This window comes from Erigeron canadensis, chromosome 9 (genome assembly GCF_010389155.1).
Source record: "Erigeron canadensis isolate Cc75 chromosome 9, C_canadensis_v1, whole genome shotgun sequence".
NCBI lineage: Eukaryota > Viridiplantae > Streptophyta > Magnoliopsida > Asterales > Asteraceae > Erigeron > Erigeron canadensis.
The window spans coordinates 7403619-7422489 of record NC_057769.1 but is presented as its reverse complement, the minus strand read 5'-3'; the positions used below and the strand labels follow the sequence as shown (position 1 = coordinate 7422489).

At 33.7% G+C, this 18871-nt stretch overlaps 1 protein-coding gene across 1 annotated transcript; it reads left to right on the top strand.

Moving 5' to 3' along the window:
* The first annotated feature begins 6514 nt into the window (after positions 1–6514).
* LOC122582914 (protein NETWORKED 1D) lies at positions 6515–15263 on the top strand. Its single transcript, XM_043755344.1, has 4 exons — positions 6515–6803; positions 7624–7839; positions 8490–12364; positions 13908–15263. The coding sequence occupies exons 2-4, from the start codon at positions 7737–7739 to the stop codon at positions 14895–14897; spliced, it is 4968 nt and encodes a 1655-aa protein (XP_043611279.1). The 5' UTR covers positions 6515–6803; positions 7624–7736; the 3' UTR covers positions 14898–15263.
* Positions 15264–18871: the final 3608 nt, after the last annotated feature.

Below are 18871 nucleotides of genomic sequence, written 5' to 3'. Positions count from 1 at the left end.
TACAATTGGAAAGTAATTATAGGAAAAAAAAAAGGATGGATGGACCTACCGGAAGAGTGTCGTATAGAGAAGGACGATGGTGGGACCACCGTCCACCCCACGCCACCCAGTCACTAACCACTTTTCCGACCGACCAACTCAATATTGGCCTAGCATTCCATTTTGTTTTCATTCATAAACTTAAATTATTTGATAGAAGATTACGTCGTTCATTCCTTTTTTTTTTTTTTGCCAATGAGTTACTATCTACATCAACGTCTTTTAACTCTACCGTATTTATAACGAGACTAGATATAGTTATTATGTTGTGTTGTTTATGTCTAATCACTTTATTTATTTATTTTGTGAAGAAAAACATTGTTAAAAATTAAAATTAATGCATGACTTAATGATTAACATACTGATATTTATAGAAGATTTCAACTGTCAAGTTACAATCTTGTTAGTTATACTATACGGATCTTGTAAAATGGTTTTTTTATATAAAATAAAGCTGTGAAAGGACTATATACAAAGAGGAAGAAATATAATAGAGGGATTAGTGCGCCGGAATGCAGTCAACTAATGCTCAAAAGTTATTGTGTGCACGAAGTCTAGGTCAACTTTATTGTGTTAAGGAAACTTGAAGTTATGGTTATTATAAACATAAAATGGGATTATGGATATTTGTAACCGGTTGACTCTCCACGTCATATGTTTTCTATGTATAACCTTTAAAAATATATACACCTATTCATAAAAATTATACACAAACAGATGATGATGCTGCTCTCTTCTATATATCTGCTATATATCCATCAATCAACGGTGGTGTCTCCGAAATCACAAATTCAATCTAACATCAACAAACCCATCAAACTGCATAAAATAAATCAAAGAGGGGAGCTGGTTTTTCCGGGGAAATCAAAACAAAAAAAGAGGGAAAGTTAGTGGCCGGGTGGTTGTAACAAATCCAAGAGGGGAGCTGGTTTTAAATCTTGATAACAAAAACATGATTACTAATCATCCAGAAACAACATTCAATATAATTAAGTACCGCCGCTACCATATAAGCTTTCACGAGGAATCAAGGGTTTTAAGTGGATCTTGGGTTTGGTTTGTTGTATCCTACCACCAACCACTGTTAGGGTCGCAGCTGCTGCTCCTCCTCCTTTCGTCTTTGGCTCACCTTCATTATCATCCTCCTAGTCATCCTCGTCGGCTCGCCGCCTTCGACGTCGTTTTGCATCGAATTATCTTGAAAATCATAAGGATTACTTCGCGAGAATATTCTGAACTTGGTGATATCTTCAATTTTTCTAATTGGTTGAAGGTTGTTGACGGTCACTGTTTCCGGCAAGAATCGTTTTTCCGGCAAGGATCTGATCGAGAATGTTTTCAGTTAGGATTTGTGCGACATCAATTTTGAGCAGTTTGGTGTTGGTTTCAAGTCGAAACTCGAAGAAACAACAAAGTTATGGTGATTTTAATTTTTCCGGCGAGTTGGTGAATTTTCCGGCGAGTCTCAATCGGTTTAACTTTTGTTGAGGGTTTGTTCGCGGTTGATTTTTAAGTTTTTTGGTGCGAATTTCGTGGTCTAATTCGAATAAACGAAGGTTTAATCGGATTTTTAAGTTTTCCGGCGAGTATTTGCAGTTTCCGGTGAGTTAAGTGAAAGTGGTGACTAGCTAACTTCTTACCCGGTCACTTTTGCATGCTATGGGACTGTTGAACAAGTTTCCTGGACACAATAAAGTTAACCTAGAGTTCGGACACACAATAACTTTTGAGCATGAGTTGACTGCATTCCGGAACACTTATCCCTATAATAAATACATTTTCTATCATAAAGCTATGACAAGTGTGTCACATGCTATACATGTGATAAATAAATCTTAGAAGAACCAAGTAGTAATTTAATAGGGAATACTACATTCTTCATCGTTGTCAAATTGATAATAATAAAAAATAAAATATATTTGCATCTAGAACAAGAATAACCCTCAATAACTAAACATATAATTATTCCCATATAACCATTTCAATTAAAAGCTTCCTATCGTTAAAGAAAAAAAAAAACCTTCTATTTGAACTACCAATAATGTGTTAAAAATATATATGTGAAAATTTTCAAACTATTAAGAGGTCAATAACTATAGTTCTTGTTATCTTTAGACATAATTAGTATCTTAGATAAGTCCCTATCTTTAACACATTTAAGTTATCAGATAATATCCTGTGTAGTATGTTGTAGAACATATATAAATAATCGCATAATAATGATTCACAATATTTTTTAAATCTAAACAAATCTACATATGGATTATATTTATACTAGATTAAACTCATGCGTAAGACAATTAGTAATGATAAAATTTTGTAAACAAACGACTCGCATTATATTGTCATACAAATAACAAATGCATCCATCAAATTTGAAGTATTAGATAACAATATATAATGACATTAATGACAATGTATAAAGAAAAAGAAAAGAAAAAACTGTTCATCGCCGCATTCCACGGGTTTTGAGTCTCAATATTTCGACGGTGTGTGGGGGAGATTAAGATGTAGGCATAGCCCTTACCTCTACCTAGGTAGAAAGACTATTTCCAGTATCTATCGAAATGGTAAAAAAGGACCTCTGGCCTTTGTATGGGATGAGGATTGAACCCATGACCTCTGTCTCTAGAAGCCATAGTGTTTACCACTGATCCAAATCACGTTACTTAATGTATACAAATATACAATTACATATTAAAATAATAATAGTTTTATATAAAATGTAGTTAATAATAGACTAATATAAAGGGAACTTCAATCCAAATGCATAAAGCTTAAACAAATTGGTTTTTTTATATAATTATAATAATAATTATTATTTTATTATCATTATTTCTTGATGTATCTAAGAATAACTATTATAATTAATTTAAACTGTTAAATATCTAACATATACAAATACAATATTTATGTTAGACCAAAAGACCAATAAATTACTTTTGCGATCAATACATTGATTTTTTTGACTAAATCGAGTAATAATAATATAAAGTTTAATAATAATATAAAGTTTAATAAACAACTAAAACTTAAGAAAAATTGACAACTAAGCTATAATCTGACGTGACAATCAACTAATAATGTCAACTAAGTTTAAAATTAATCTCTCTTAGTTTGATAGGGAGATTTATATACCTTTATACAATTATATAAAGCATCATCCTCTCTTTCTTTTCTCAAATTACATGTTTGATCTACCTAAAATACCTCTCGTCATTCAACACACCTACTTTCTAATATATTTGGTCTACCAATCATGTCTTTAATGAAAATTTTTACAACCTTCATACTTGAACTCTTAAAATAACTAAACTATAATAAAATAACCAAACTATCATTTTTAAATTGATTATCTTTACATTAATAACTTACACTAGTGGTTGTTGCCATCATTTGTTGTAGCAGATATCTGTCACCACCGCCACAACCTACAACTGCCACTATCGTGGTCGTATCGTGTGTTCATGAGTCCGTATGTCAAACACTTGTACCAAATAGTTGTTTGAATATACAATACCACTAAATTTAAAACTATACAAGACTTTATTTGAATGATTATCATGTTCGTATTTTGAACTTAACTGTTTAAACATTGATTTACGCATGAGTGGTGATTTGTATATCACGTAAATTTAGTCGTACACATATGGTGAATTTATTTTCAAGTGGGGTTATTTTTTTTAGAACGGCAATATATTATTAAAACATATAAGAATCTAGCAAAGTACTAGACATCAAATAGAAAATACAATTACAATTACAAAATCTAGGATGCTCAAAAATTAACAAAATCCTAGACACAAACTTGAGACTTGAACTACGATGAAAGCAAAAAGGGTCAAAAAACTTGTGGCAATTACGAAAATGAGAAACGAGAAAAACCCTCGCCAACAGAGGCCGAGCCACCGGTTTTCACTCTGTGATGTTCTTTATGCAAGCCCAAATAAGCCTTAAGAGAGCAAATCGATAAAAGACGCATCCAAATTACAAATAAACGAGTGGGTTTTTAAATCAAGTGGGGTTATAATGTTTTTACTATTTTCTTTTTGGGTAAAAGTTATTATCATCCAATGTAATTTCACTTTTGCTCTAACGTTTGCGTCGTATCATAGAATTTTGTTGTAGCAAAATTTTTTAAAAAAATATTATACATCGATTTTTTATACATATATTGTATGAATTGACTGTTGTAATTTTATTAAAATATTTTTCTTTTACTTATATCGAAATGAAAATGATACATCACACTATGGCTTTCGTACCAAATCATACATCACACTATGGCTTTCGTACCAAATCAAAATTCAGTAATCTAAAACAATAATGGTCAAATGATAACATGAATTCCAACTTTCTTAGCATGATTTAAAAATATAAAAATTTGAAACTTGATATCCAGTCAAACTTCATTAAAAAAGTAAAATATTGGTCCAAAAAACCGAACCATGATTTTATCACATGACCTAGTTAATGCTAACTACTATGAAAATTGGAAAGTCAATAGTTGACACGCTTTGTCATTGTAAGCTTAACATTACTTTTTTTTTTTAAAAGTGAATTTCATTCGAAATTTCGTGTCGTGATTTGATAGCGGAAGGTATAACATATGTTGTTTTAATCAGGTTCGCGCTAGAGAGCTTACTCGAAGTAGAAACACATATTTCAAATATCCGATGGGGGAAAACCCCATACTAATCCGCCCGAATGCACGATGATTAATATGGGTAAACCCTGTTCCCTCAGACTTGAACCTAGGTATACCCAAGCCAATGCTTCATAAAAGGACTTAATTAGTATGTCATCCCCAACTTGAACACAAGATCTCATACAAAATAGATTGTCTTTCAACAATTGAGCTAAAGGTCAAAAAATAAGCTTAACATTACTTAACCTTTGGGGTTGGTCAGGTTAGTGACTAAAGTGCGGCATCAGCTACTCCTTCTCAAACCCAGATTCTTGACTTCTTGTCATTATTGTACTAAACTTATTTAAGTTAAAATAATTTCTCTTTTAGCAACGCTTAATATTAAAAAATTTGTAAAGTGATTATATCTTTAATTGTAACATTTTTGTTTGTTTTTTTACGGCAAAAAAGAAACCATACTAAAATAAACATGTAAAATGCTAAATGAAACTCTTAGGCTTCACTTAACGTGCATAAAAAAGTTGTACCTTTTCATATTAAAAACTCACCCCTGAATTTTGTAGTAAATGTACAATTATATAATGCAGCTTAAGAAAAGCCCTTAGGTTAACCCAATAAACATTAGTAGAAAAAAATATAATTACAATTAGAAAATAAACAATTACACATTTAACCATGCTAAAATTTTAGGCCATTTTCTCAATATATGCATGTCATTTCTTTAGAGAAAATAGCCTAACTAACCAAAAATAATCTTTAATATACAAAAATATCCAACTTTTTTCGAATTCACTAAAAATACCCATAAAATCGCAAGACCGCAAGGAGGAGATGCATATCGCAAGAACTCCTTGCGGATCGCAAACGATTTTGACTTTTTTTTTACTAATGCATAAGTAAAAAATTCAAGTAAATCTCACAAAAAATCTTATCCATAAGTCTACAAACTCAAAATCGCAAGCATTCCTTGCGGATCGCAAGGCTTGCTTGAGAATCGCAAGGAGTTCTTACGATCCGCAAGCACTGCTTGCAATCCGCAAGGAGTTCTTGCGATCCGCATCTCCTCCTTACGGTCTTGCGATTTTATGGGTATTTTTGATGAATTGGAAAATTTTTTTGGGTATGTTCGTATATTGAAGATGATTTTTGGTTATTTAGGCTATTTTCTCTTTCTTTAAGTAGAGGTCATGTTAATTTTTCTCTTATCATTCCAACACAAATAGTAAATGGTTATTTCTTCATTATATAAAACAAATTCATCTATCTTTTTTTCAACATTCTATCTTTAAAATACTCAAAATTTTCATATTTTTAATGGTCTTTTTCTTTTTTAATTAACTCATATACTTAAAATATGTTTAATCAAATAATTTACAATTTCTATTTCTCATTTTCTAAAATAATTAAACTACCTCATTTTACATCAAGAACCAGGTCCCCCACCACCATCACCATCAGTCGCCACCGCTACCACTTATCATTGCCGTCACCGTTGCTACTATCATCACCGTCGCATCACGCTAACATTCGTCTAATAAACCATAAATATACATAGCTTTCTCAAACTCATCAAAAATCAGACCTATATAACATAGGAAAACACGACTACATATATCAAACATACAATTAATGTTGATAGTTTTACAAGAACACAAAAGAAAATTGTACTCGTAAATCAAGTCGAATAAAAAATAAAATAAAAAAGAAAGGAGTAAAAGTGTAAAACACAATAATACGGAGAGATAATTTGTCCTTTTTTATTGTACGTAGTAGTTTTAATTCATTTTGACACTTTATTTCTTTCTTTCTTGTCAAAGCCGACAGACAGCTCTCTTTTTCTTTCTCTCTCTCTCTCTTAACAACCAAAACCCACGCCAGCCAATCTTTGCCAAACAACAACAAAGAATCTAACAACAAAAAATACCAAACTCAAAAACAGTTTCACTTGTAATTATCAGATCACACATTTTGCTGGATTTAACAAATATACAAACAACAATATCATGGGCTGAATTCTAGGCCTTTCCACTTTTTATAAACCAAACACCTCTCCAAATAATATAAAAATTTAATTATAATTCCAGTATCTGAATCACTACTGAATTTCCATTTTCTTGTGAGTTTTTTTTTTTTTTTAATCTTTTTCTTTTCACAATTATATATATATATTTATATAAATATATATGTAACTATTTGTAATTTCTGTTACTTACATGTTAATTAATACTGTACTAGCTACTTGTTTAACTTTTTATTTTTTGGATTATGAGTTCTGTTATGATCACGTTTGATCAGATTAAGGTTTATAAATTATAACTTTGTAAGTTGTTTTTGATGATTTTTTGCTCATGATCTTAATGTTTTAGGGGTTGATCACTTTACTTTTTGTTTATTTTTTAAAAGTTAGGTGTGAATTTTGAAAAAAAAAAATGAATTATTAGTTTTAAGTTATAAATAATGGTCTTAACTGATGTTTTAGTGATTCAGATGTGTTTGATCCAAAACCAACGGGGTTGGATCAGTGGTCGGAGCCCTTGCCTCTAGATACAAAGGTCATGGGTTCGATCCTCATGCCCAACAAGGCCGGAGGTCCTTTTCTACCTTTGGTAAGCAGCCTCTCTACCTTAGTAGGGGTAAGGCTGTCTACATCTCAACCTCCCCAATACACCGTCAAAGACGGTATTTGGGACTCAAAATCCATGGAAGACGGCATTGGAAGTTACTTTACATTACTTTTAGATGTTTTTGATCCGCTTTCTATATCGAAAAATCTTGAGAATTCTTATCTATATATGTGTTTGTGTGTGTGTATATATATGCATATATATGTATAAGTACATCATATTCATATATATATATATATAGTGATCTGAAACTGATCATCCAAATGTGAACCTGCCAATGATGTTGTTATTGTCCTTTTTTGTGTTTTATAGGAAGGATACTGGGAAGTTAAGATTTATTGGTGCTGAATTGTGGTTTTCAGCTATACAATTTCCACATCTATCTTGAGTTTTGGGGAATTCAGCTGACTTGGAAGGTTGAAACCATGGCTTCGTTGTCAAAGGCAGACTCGAGGCGTATGTACTCTTGGTGGTGGAACAGCCACATTAGTCCCAAAAATTCAAAATGGCTTCAAGAAAATCTTACAGGTATATATATATATGTAGCTTTTTCTGACTCTACAACTATAGTTTTCCTTGCATACAAATTTCATTATATTTGCCTGTTGCCACATTAAAATTTCCTTCTACCTAAATACATATCGACTTTTTTTGTGACTCCTAGCTTTTCTTCTTGGCATTTAAGAAATGAACATTAATTTATTAAAGATCACTTGAAGTAAGCAGGATGAGGTATAATTAGCATGAAGAAATTAGTATACAGAATCCCTGGTTGTTTTTGTTACTAGACTTTTAACATCTTAGTTATTTATTATCTGAATCTTGTTAAGATTTTGAGAATCTTTCAGTTGATATCAAAGATAATATGGTAAGGCTACTTACGGCATCTTGTTAGTAATTACTCAGTTTAACTTGGTATTGAAATTGAGTTGGAGTTATGGTAACCTTAATTTCTATCTAGTGGTTGGATATTTTAGCATCTTAGGATACATTGAGAGTCGTTAATGCTATCAAATTGACCAAGTAGTATATAAGTTTTCTATTTTTTTTTTTGCATATTTACTCATGTACACTTGTTCTTTCTGTTATCATCTATTGGACGTAAGAACTGACTGTTTTCAAATCTGTCTTCATGCGATTTGGGTTTATTAACTTTTCCTCCTTGTGTTCATGAACAGATGTGGACATCAAAGTGAAGGCGATGATAAAGCTTATTGAAGAAGACGGGGATTCATTTGCTCGAAAGGCAGAAATGTACTATAAAAAGCGTCCTGAGCTTATGAAAATGGTGGAAGAGTTATACAGAGCGTATCGGGCCTTGGCAGAAAGATATGATCATGCAACCGGGGCACTCCGGCAGGCTCACAAAACAATGACAGAAGCCTTTCCAAATCAAGTCCCTGCAGGATGCGAGGACTCATCTCCTAATTCTCCCTATGATGTTGATCCTCAGACGCCAGACACAAGAACTACTTCAATTTCAGGTTTTAGTCCCGATGATTTACAGAAAAATGGGTTTACTGGAACAGCAAGAAAAGCCCTCAATTTTAGTGATTCACAAGATGGCAACAATAAACACAGGTCCCAGGACCGGAACTTATCTCAATTTGAGAGCGTGGGCACCAATGACACAGAAATATTACTTTTAAAAGAGGCCCTAGCCAAGTTAGAAGATGAAAAGGAAGCCGGCTTGAAGCAGTACCTTGAGTGTTTGGAGAGATTAGCCAAACTGGAATCTGAGATCGCAAATTCACAACAGAATTCCATAGAACTTGCTGACCGAGCTAGCAAAGCCGAGGCTGAAATTCAAAACTTGAAAGACGCTCTCCAAAGATTAGAATTTGAAAAGAACGAAAGTCTCGAGCTTTACCACCGAGCACAAGAGGATATAGTGAAACTCAATGAGAAAGCTCAAGAAAGTGAGAATGAAACTGAAAATCTGAAGGAAGAAATCTCAAGATTAAAAGAAGAACGGGATTTTGCTTATGATCAATACAAACAATCTATTAATATGCAGTCAGGTTTAGAGAAGAAATTAGTTGAAGCAGAGAAGGAAATTGAAAGGCTGAAGCTTGCAATCATTGCTTTAACTGAAGAGAAAGAAGCACAAACTCTTTCGTACCAGAAATGCCTGGAGACTATTTCGAGTCTTGAGCTTAGACTTGTTTGTGCCCAAGATGAGACCGAAAGGCTGAAAACTGAGATCGAGAATGGGCTTTCACTTTTAAAGGATGCAGAAGAACAACGTCTCATGCTAGAAAAATCAAACGGGACACTTCAGACAGAATTAGAATCCATGGGGGTGAAGATTGAGGCTCAAGATCAAGAACTTACAGAGAAACAGAAGGAATTGGGAAGATTATGGACTTGCATACAGGAAGAAAGATTGCGGTTTGTGGAGGCTGAAACCGCTTTTCAAACTCTACAGCAGTTACACTCCCAATCTCAAGAAGAATTAAGATCGTTGGCGGGAGAGTTACAAAACCGTGCTCAGATTTTGCTGGAAATCGAATCTCGTAACCAAGTTTTAGAGGGAGAGGTTCGGAAGCAACTCGAGGAGAACAAGAACCTCGCTGAGCTCAACTTGTCTTCCACCCTTTCATTAAAAGAGATGCAGTCCGAAATCTGTAGTCTAAAAGAGTCAAATGGGAAACTTGAGGAAGAGGTTGACCTGAGAGTTGACCAAAGAAATGCTCTTCAGCAAGAAATTTATTGCCTAAAGGAGGAACTAAACGATTTGAACAAGAATCATAGGTCGATTTTGGATCAAGTGGCTTATGTGGGGTTGAACCCTGAAAGCTTAGGATCATCTGTAAAGGCATTGCAGGATGAGAACTCTAATTTGAAAGAAGAATGGCAAACAGAAAAAGCCGCAAAAGCTGCTTTACTCCAGAAACTTGAAGTAATGGGTCAACTTCTTGAGAGAAATGTCGTTTTGGAGAATTCATTGTCAGATCTAGGTGCTGAGTTAGAAGGGGTACGAGGTAAATTAAAGTCACTTGAAGAATCTTATCAATCTCTTTCAGAAGAAAAGTCTAATCTTGCCGTTGAAAAAGCGAATTTATTAGGTCAGCTACAAGTAACTACTGATAACTTGAGTCAAGTTTCTGAGAAAAACACGCTTCTTGAGAATTCTCTTTTTGATGCCCATGTCAAACTTGAAGTGTTAAAGCAAAAGTCAAAGACTTTCGAAGATTCAGCTCAAGTTCTTGCCGATGAAAAGTCTGCACTTATTACTGAAAAGGGTACTCTAGTCTCTCAGATTGAAATTACCACAAAAACTTTGAAGGATCTGGAGGTAAAATATACAGATTTAGAAGAGAAGTACTCAGCAATGGAGAAAGAGAGAGAATCTACTCTTCGTAAAGTAGAAGAGCTGAATTTATCATTGGCTTTACAGAATCAAGAACACGTAACCTTTGCTCAGAAGAATGACAAACAATTGCATGCTTTGAGGAGCCAGATCCAGCTCCTACAAGAAGAGAGTCACAATAAAAGCAAAGACTTCGAAGAAAAGCTTGATAAATCTTTCAGTTCTGAAATCGAAATCTTCATCTTGCTGAAATGCGTACAAGATCTTGAAGAAAAGAACTTTTTTTTGTTAAATGATTGTCATAAACTCCAAGAGGCATCAAAGTTGTCTGAAAGTCTTGTTCATGTGTTGAAGCAAGAGAAAAGTGAAAACCAGTTAAAGATCAAATCTTTAGCTGATCAGAATGATAGGTTGAAGATTGGGATGCACCAGTTGCTGAAAGTTGCTGGGCTTTCCTTGCACCCTGGATTAGAAAGTGGTCAAGAACATAAATATTTCGATACTATACAGAGAAATTTTGAGGGAACAAAATGTGCCCTAGGTGAAAGTGAAGACAAAAACATGAAGTTTGTCCTCGAAATGTCGATTCTAGTTGCACTGTTGAAGCAATTGAAAACGGAAGTGGTGAATCTTGAAGTGGAAAGGAGTGGTTTACGACACGAGTTATGTGTCCAAACTGTGAAGATTCTTGAGTTGCAAAGTGAGGCCGGAAAACTTTCAGAAACAAACGAAGGGTTGAGATCGAAGGTGAGTGAAGGTGATATTACCGAACAAATGTTAAGAACTCAGCTGGGGAATTTACATTCAGAGTTGTCATTTGTTCAAGAAGCTTACACAACTTTACAAATGGACAATTCGGTGGTTCTTGAACAAAAGAAGTCTTTGTTGGACGATAACTCTCAGAAAAACGATAAGATTTGTCTTTTGGAAGAGGAAAACGACATCATACTTGGTGAGGTTTTAAGTCAAAGTTTTCTCTCACAAGCTTTAAAGAGTTATGTTGATGAGAAGCATGCAGAAATGTCAATGGTCGAAAAGAAATTAGAAGAGGCGAGAATGGAAAATCTTGATCTTAAAAAGACTCTGGAAAAATCCGAGCACGATTTGGAAGCAGTTATTTGTGTTCGTGATCAGTTGAATTCCGATTTAGTGAACAGGAATAATCTGTTGCAATTGAAAGAAAAGGAACATAAGGAGGCAGTTCAACGATTGATGATTTTAGAGAATGACAAAATGGAGTTATCTGAGATAGTAGCTGGTCTGCAGAGAGAAAACAATGAAGTTAAATTGACAAAAGATGAACAGCAGAAACAAAATGTAAAACTTATAGAAGAGAATGATCTTTTGAGCAAAGGAAACAGGATTTTGGAAGAGAAAATCCATCAGTTGACTAAAAATCAGGAAAAGGCAGAGGAAAAGGCTCAATTTTTGGAAACAGAGGGGTCATTAGTTTATGGTGATTTGGTGGCTTCTAATATATGTCAAGATTTATTAGAAGAAAAGATACGTGAGCTTACCAAAGTTTGTATGAGTCTGCAAGAAGAAATTACTTCCAAAGATGTGAATACTGAATTGCTCAAAGAAAAAACAAGCATTTTGGAAAGTGAAAACCGAGACCTTAAAGCTCATTTGGCTGCATATGGCCCAGCCCTTGAGTCTTTGAGGAATAGCATCATATCCTTAGAAAATCATACCTGTACCCGAATGACAGTCCCACAGTCTGAAAACGATGATGCAGAGGTAATGATTCATTAGCTTGTTGAATTCATGCTTACTATATGTGGCAAAAGGGTGGGGTAAAGCTCAAAACAGGTAATTTTGTTAAGTTCTTGATTTGGTTGGTTTGACCCAAAACTGCATCTTTCCAGTTCAGGATTTTTCGCATTGTTTTTGTCGTCGTGGTTGACGCGGATGGTTAGGTTGGATTGACGCAAAACACTTTTTGTCTAAAAATTTTATATGTTATATAAACAAATTTTGTGTCATATCTAATTAGAAAGACTTGGGAGGTTTAATGGATAAAAAATACGTATCTAGCAAGGCAGCAACTTCAACCAGGTTGACCCGTTTGACTTCTTTCCTTCATTTTGCATGTTTTTTGGGTTGAACATAACCTGAATTGACACATTTATAAGTAAATACGTCAAAACTCTTGCGTGTTATTAGTATAGTAAACATCACACCTTGTAATTGCATAAAGAACACGTGTACATGCTTATCCTTGTACGACAAGGATACAAAAGAATTTTTGTAGACAGGCCAAAATTCCCTCGCCGACCCTCTGAACATCTGGTACAATTCTAGAATTCTTAATGTTAGAGGTGGGAAAGTGGACGTGGTGGGTAACTTGTCATAAAACGGAAAAATTCTATGCCATTTGATACTGGTCAAGACCCTCGAATTGTCATAAAACTGGGTTGGATCAGTGATTGGAGCTCATGCCTCTAGAAACAGAGGTCATGGGTTCGATCCTCATGCCCAGGAAGGCTGGAGATCCTTTTCTACCTATGGTAGAACCTGGAAGCAACCTCTCTACCTTTGGTAGGGGTAAGGCTGTCTACATATCAACCTCCCCATACACCGTCGAAGACGGTATTGGGACCCAAAACCCGTGGAAGACGGCATTGGGAGTTACTTTACTTTTTAGTTATGCTATAAATAGTTAGTGTCTCAAATATGATCACAAATCACATTATTTCATCGATAAATAATTTAAGTAATAAAATTTACAACTTTTAGGAGGCATTAGTCATTAAAAGCATACCTTGGGTGACATCAAACTGTTTCCCTCTAACTATATTTCTATTATTCCCACTTGACCCGTTAGTGATGAAAAAACATAAGCTATATCAACCAAAAGTAAAGGGGGGCTGTCTCTTTCTCATTGGCATATTTCATACGGTTATCCAAGGTAGTAATTACCGATCTGTACACCACCAGATTTTGACAATACACCATCAAACATGCTTTACATTGTGGTACAGTACAACACTGTAAAGTATGTTTGGTGGTGCATTTCCAAAATCTAGTGGTGCACAGATCACCTCCGCTCTTTCGTATTACAAGTGAATCTATACTTTTGTATCGTGGCTCCCAAACTTGACTTTGTTTGAGCCTTTAAGGGGTACGTATAGTTTTAAGGCTATTTAGTTTGACAAGCATTTGCCATAAAAAACAAGTGGTCCATTGTAACCAACGCTTTTGGCGTTAAAAAAAAGTGAAAACTCTAAGAATGGCGTTTTCACATTATGTCAGAATTTAATGATTTGTACTGATTTTGCAGGGTGGCGAATCTGTAACCATGATCCAAGATCCATTTGCTGAGTTGCAGGATCTGCAAAGTAAGGTCAAAGTTATTGAAATGGCGGTAGTTGAGATGCAGATGCTTTCAACGAAAGAGAAGTTAGATGCAGATGCAAAGCTGGAATCCGCAATGAAGCAGATAGAAGAATTAAGTCATCTAAAGAATTTCCGCAGCAGATCAAACAGTAAACCAAAATCAACATCTGAAATCTTAGAAGCAGATCCAAAAGACATCATGCTAGATCAAGCCTCTGAAAGTTCATCATACGCTGTAAGCAAAAGAGGACTTATCGAAGGTGAGATTTGGGAAACTGCAGATGATCCCAAACTTATGTTCAGACATCACCCAACTGCTTCAGATGTGTCTCTTGATAGCGTGGTTGATAAACTGGAAGTATCTAAAAGATTTAAGGAGCCCAATGAAGACAGTAACAAAAGGAAGGTTCTTGAACGACTGAATTCCGATGTTTTAAAGTTGACCAACCTTCAAATAACCATCGAGGATTTAAAGAGGAAAGTCGAGATTACGTTACAAAGCAGAAGAGGAAAAGGTATGCTCGAGTGTGAGACATTGAAGGGGCAACTCATGGAAGCCGAATCCGCCATCCAAAAATTATACGAACTTAATGGGAAACTCGTAAAGCATATCGAAGGTAGCTCTGACAAGTCATCGGCATCAGAATCGGGGGAAAGTGAAAGTATGAGAAGGAAAAAGGTATCGGAACAAGCAAGAAGGGTTTCTGAAAAGATTGGTCGTTTGCAGTTAGAGATACAAAAGATACAGTTTGTGCTTTTGAAATTGGACGACGAGAATGAGCCTAAAGGAAAATCGAGGTTCATCGATACCAAAAAGCGAGTTCTTTTGAAAGATTATCTTTATGGTGGTGGAAGAACAAAGACAGCAATCAACAACAGGCGGAAGAAAAGCCCTTTCTGTGCTTGCGTCGAGCCTTCAACTAAAGGAGATTAATCAATTTCTTCATTTGTAAGTTACAAGTAATTTAGAGAGTGATTTTATGTACTTATGAATAACTTTGTGGTTTTTCAGTTTAGAGAGACTATAAGAGGCCTATATTCCCAAATGATCTTGAAAAGCTATTTTTAGAACTGGTTTCCTTTCAAATTTGGCATTAGAAGTTCTATGGGAGGTTGGTTGCACACTGTAAAATGCTTAAATAAGTGGTCGTTATTTTTGTTATTTACTTGGGTCACAGAGTTTGTGCACAACCCGAGCCTGATATGTTGGTTGTGCACTACTCCTTGAGTATGCGCTTGGCTCGTGAAAGAATGTGACTTCATACCATTTACAATGACACGTTACTATTTTCTCCGAATACATAAGAATGTAATACATTACTTTCATTCCTGCTCCTTTACACTACTATCATCCCCTCCACTACACCTTTACCATGAAAATCTCTTTGCATAACATTATTACCTTTGCTACATTTTCTTTGTATACGACATACGTTATTGTTTGGCCTGTCATTAGTTTCACAGTTTTCTTCATGAATCAACACTTTTTAACCCTCTGCTATTGGTACGGAAAATATAACATCCATGACTCCATACCAGATGCTATGTACTCTTTGTTTGCTTCCTTTATTTATAATGTTAGTGTAATCGTTTGGCTCCATCAGACGACATTGTTTGGCTTGTCATTTCAACACGTCTTGTGATAAGACATGCGCACAACATGGAGATAAGAGGGTTGAAGTTATAGAAGGGTTGGTCAGGAGTTGGCTGTTAACGTCTCACATTACGAAGATTGTTCTTCTCACAAATGGTGAAGTATCAAATCCATCATAAAATTTTGGCTTTCATGTATTGTATGAGAAATATAATCATCTTGAGTTTAGTAGCAGTTTACGTGAAATACAGATAATTTTTAAGAAAGCATTTGTTGTCTTAAAAGAGGGAAAATAACAAGAGAAATAATCAGATAACTTCTTTGTATACGTTATGGTTATGGGTCATACTCTAGAATTAGTCAAAAAACTGTTAAGACTGTTTCGAGCCCAATATCACCCAATTAAGGTTCCATTTCAAAACTATATGGTGATAGATGGATTACACGAGTCAAATGGGTTGGCATGAAAAACTTGGTCAGTAATTAGGCTCAAGTCGGGTCAAATATGAATATCCTATATGACTTGCAATCAGTTTCATGTTTTTTTTTTTTGTTTTTTTTTTTTTTCTAATACAATATTCCTTGTTTTCCCATGACACTTGAATGTCATTGATCAATCTGTATGGCATTGCAATGAAACCAATAACACCATCATGATCATCACTTTCACCAAAGCAGCCATCGAGTGTAACTTCTTTCGGGAGCAGCCATCGCCACGAGTCCTTTCAAGTTTAAACGGTCACCACCAAAAACAACCCCTAAAGACAATATGCTTGAAAAATATAATGATGGTGTTAATACAGTAAACTTGTGCAAAGTGACAAACACTATTTAACTCATAAAAATAGTGTTCAAGAGATGATATGGTGGTGGAGGAGGAGGCGGCGGCCAAAGATAATATGGTGGTGGCCGGAGAAAAAGGAGAGAGGAGAGAGGGTGTGGAAAAAAAATGAGTTATTGAGATTTGAAAAGGGAAGAAAAATGAATGGTTGATATTTGGTCTCAATGGTCCTAATTTAAAATTAGTCCTAAAATAACTTTTTCATATCTACCAATAAACTAAAACATGATTGATATGTTCTTGAACTGACACGTGGCGTAATCCTTGATCGACACGTGTCATTTTAATTTATTTATTCTGTTAAATTAGCATTTAATTTCTAGTTGTATATAAATTTAATTTTCTTATTAGACTTAGAACTAAAATCTAACTCTTGGCTTATTAATACAGATTAAAGATAATATAACTTTATTTGATTTTCTCATTAATAAATTGTCTCTTTTTCTTTTTTAATTTCTCAACTTTTATTACTTACGTTAATTATAATAAGTTATTAACATGAATACTTCAAAATTTTGAGTTTACAATTCGAAATCACAAGGCTATATATCCATTATGTTTACAAGTTCCGATTTTGAGACAACGGCAGAAAAGCCTAGGTATAGGTAGCGAAAGTCAAGGTACGAGACTGTGGTTTTAAAATTTTAAGGTAAATCCAAAACTCTAACTAAACATATATTATATTTATCATTACTTTTTATTATAATTTTGCTTCGCTCATCGATTTATTTTAACCACAATTTATTTCATACTCACGAATCATGTATGAGGCATATTCAAGTTTCTTTATGATACAATCTATATAACTACCGTACATCGTACGTGTATTAGGACTAGTTATATTATCTAATAGTATCTTATAAAACATTTTGTTTTTTTTTTTTTAAAAAAAAGATGATTTGAACTACCCAAAATACCATTATTCTTTATTCACTAATTTAAACATCTCTACCTAATATACCTATAATAACCTTAAATCTCAACCACTCATTTTTTCTCTCCTCAAATCTCAACCATCCATTTTTTTCCTCTGTCATCCATAAATCATTTTACTCCTTTAATTCATTCAAAATTATTTATCTCAAAAACCGTATATTGATAAATTATAAAAATTGTATGGGTGTTCTTAAAATTTCATGCTCTTTCATGAGAAATGTCATTTGATATACTTTCGACGAATTTTAAAATCCGAGGGTGGAGACCGTACAGCTAAGGCATTTGGCTATCATACTGTATGACTTGACCTATCACCCCACCATCTCACCACCGAAACGCACGGATACTGTATCTCGTAAACAAATAAAGCATGTTTGTGAGTTGTACGTTGGTTGCCTACTCATAAAAATCGCATGATCCCTCCGTTAACATTCATCTATATGGGCTATTTAAAGCATAGTGCAACTATTAAAATGATTAATATAAACTTAGGAGGATATAAAATATGCTATAGTAACTTTTCTTTTTTTATAAATAAAAATGGATTATTATAGTAAGATACACTAACTTGTTTATTTTGTGTATGTTTTATAGTTTTAGATAGCTGTTTTTTATCTTTTAAGATTAGAATGGCCGGGAGTGTGTAAATGTTGGATAGATTATACTTTAAGGGGTAGAGTTACAATACTCGGTAGATTGATGTGTGAATACATCATTTATGGTTCAAATGTGGATAACACATACTCGCTTTTTCCGTTCAATATTCTGTATATTACTATTCTCGATTTATATTTCTATGTTATGGGTGATTATATTTAATCATCCTATTGATCATTTTGATCAACTATTCACTGTTGTAATAATAAGATTAATAGCTCATTCATATAATAAAAGTATCACAGAAAATTGGATCAACTAATTAGTTTATATTTTTATTATATGAATGAGTTATTATACAATAGTTGATCAAGATGACCAATTATAATAAAAATAAAATAAATTTCAAGAAATATGAGAGCCGAATATATAGAAGATAACGAATAAATCGAACTGTGAGTTATTTGCAAATGATCCCTAATTGATGTATTAATACATTAATCTATGAAGTATTCTCACTCAAGCCTTTTGAAGTCTAATTTATCCAGCAACTAGCTAATTACTCGGGTTCAACCCGGGCTTATAAATAAAAGTTTTATAATATTAAGTTGCGTTGATGTTTAAGAAATATGGGATATTTCAACCATACTCATAACCTCGGAATAATATACCTTATATTTCGAATAAATATAATTAGCTGATTAATCCGCATAATATGCTGATAACTTAAAAATCTATTATGATAAAATTATTCAGATAATTGAAATTTAAAAGACCGTGTATAAAATATTATAGTGCTCAAAAGAAAATAAAATTTTAATTTTTTTTATAGAAAAAGACATCATAAGTAACAAAAAAAATGAAATAAATTTAAGAAAGTAAAATGCTTATGATATCATAAAAAAATTAAACCAAAAATATAAACTTTAAAAAAGAATTT

Bases quoted from the DNA above. Each gene is read 5' to 3' on its own strand.
- LOC122582914 (XM_043755344.1), top strand. From the start codon at position 7,737: ATGGCTTCGTTGTCAAAGGCAGACTCGAGGCGTATGTACTCTTGGTGG. The intron at 7,840-8,489 runs GTATATATATAT...GTTCATGAACAG, and splicing joins GCTTCAAGAAAATCTTACAG to ATGTGGACATCAAAGTGAAG. The intron at 12,365-13,907 runs GTAATGATTCAT...CTGATTTTGCAG, and splicing joins CTGAAAACGATGATGCAGAG to GGTGGCGAATCTGTAACCAT.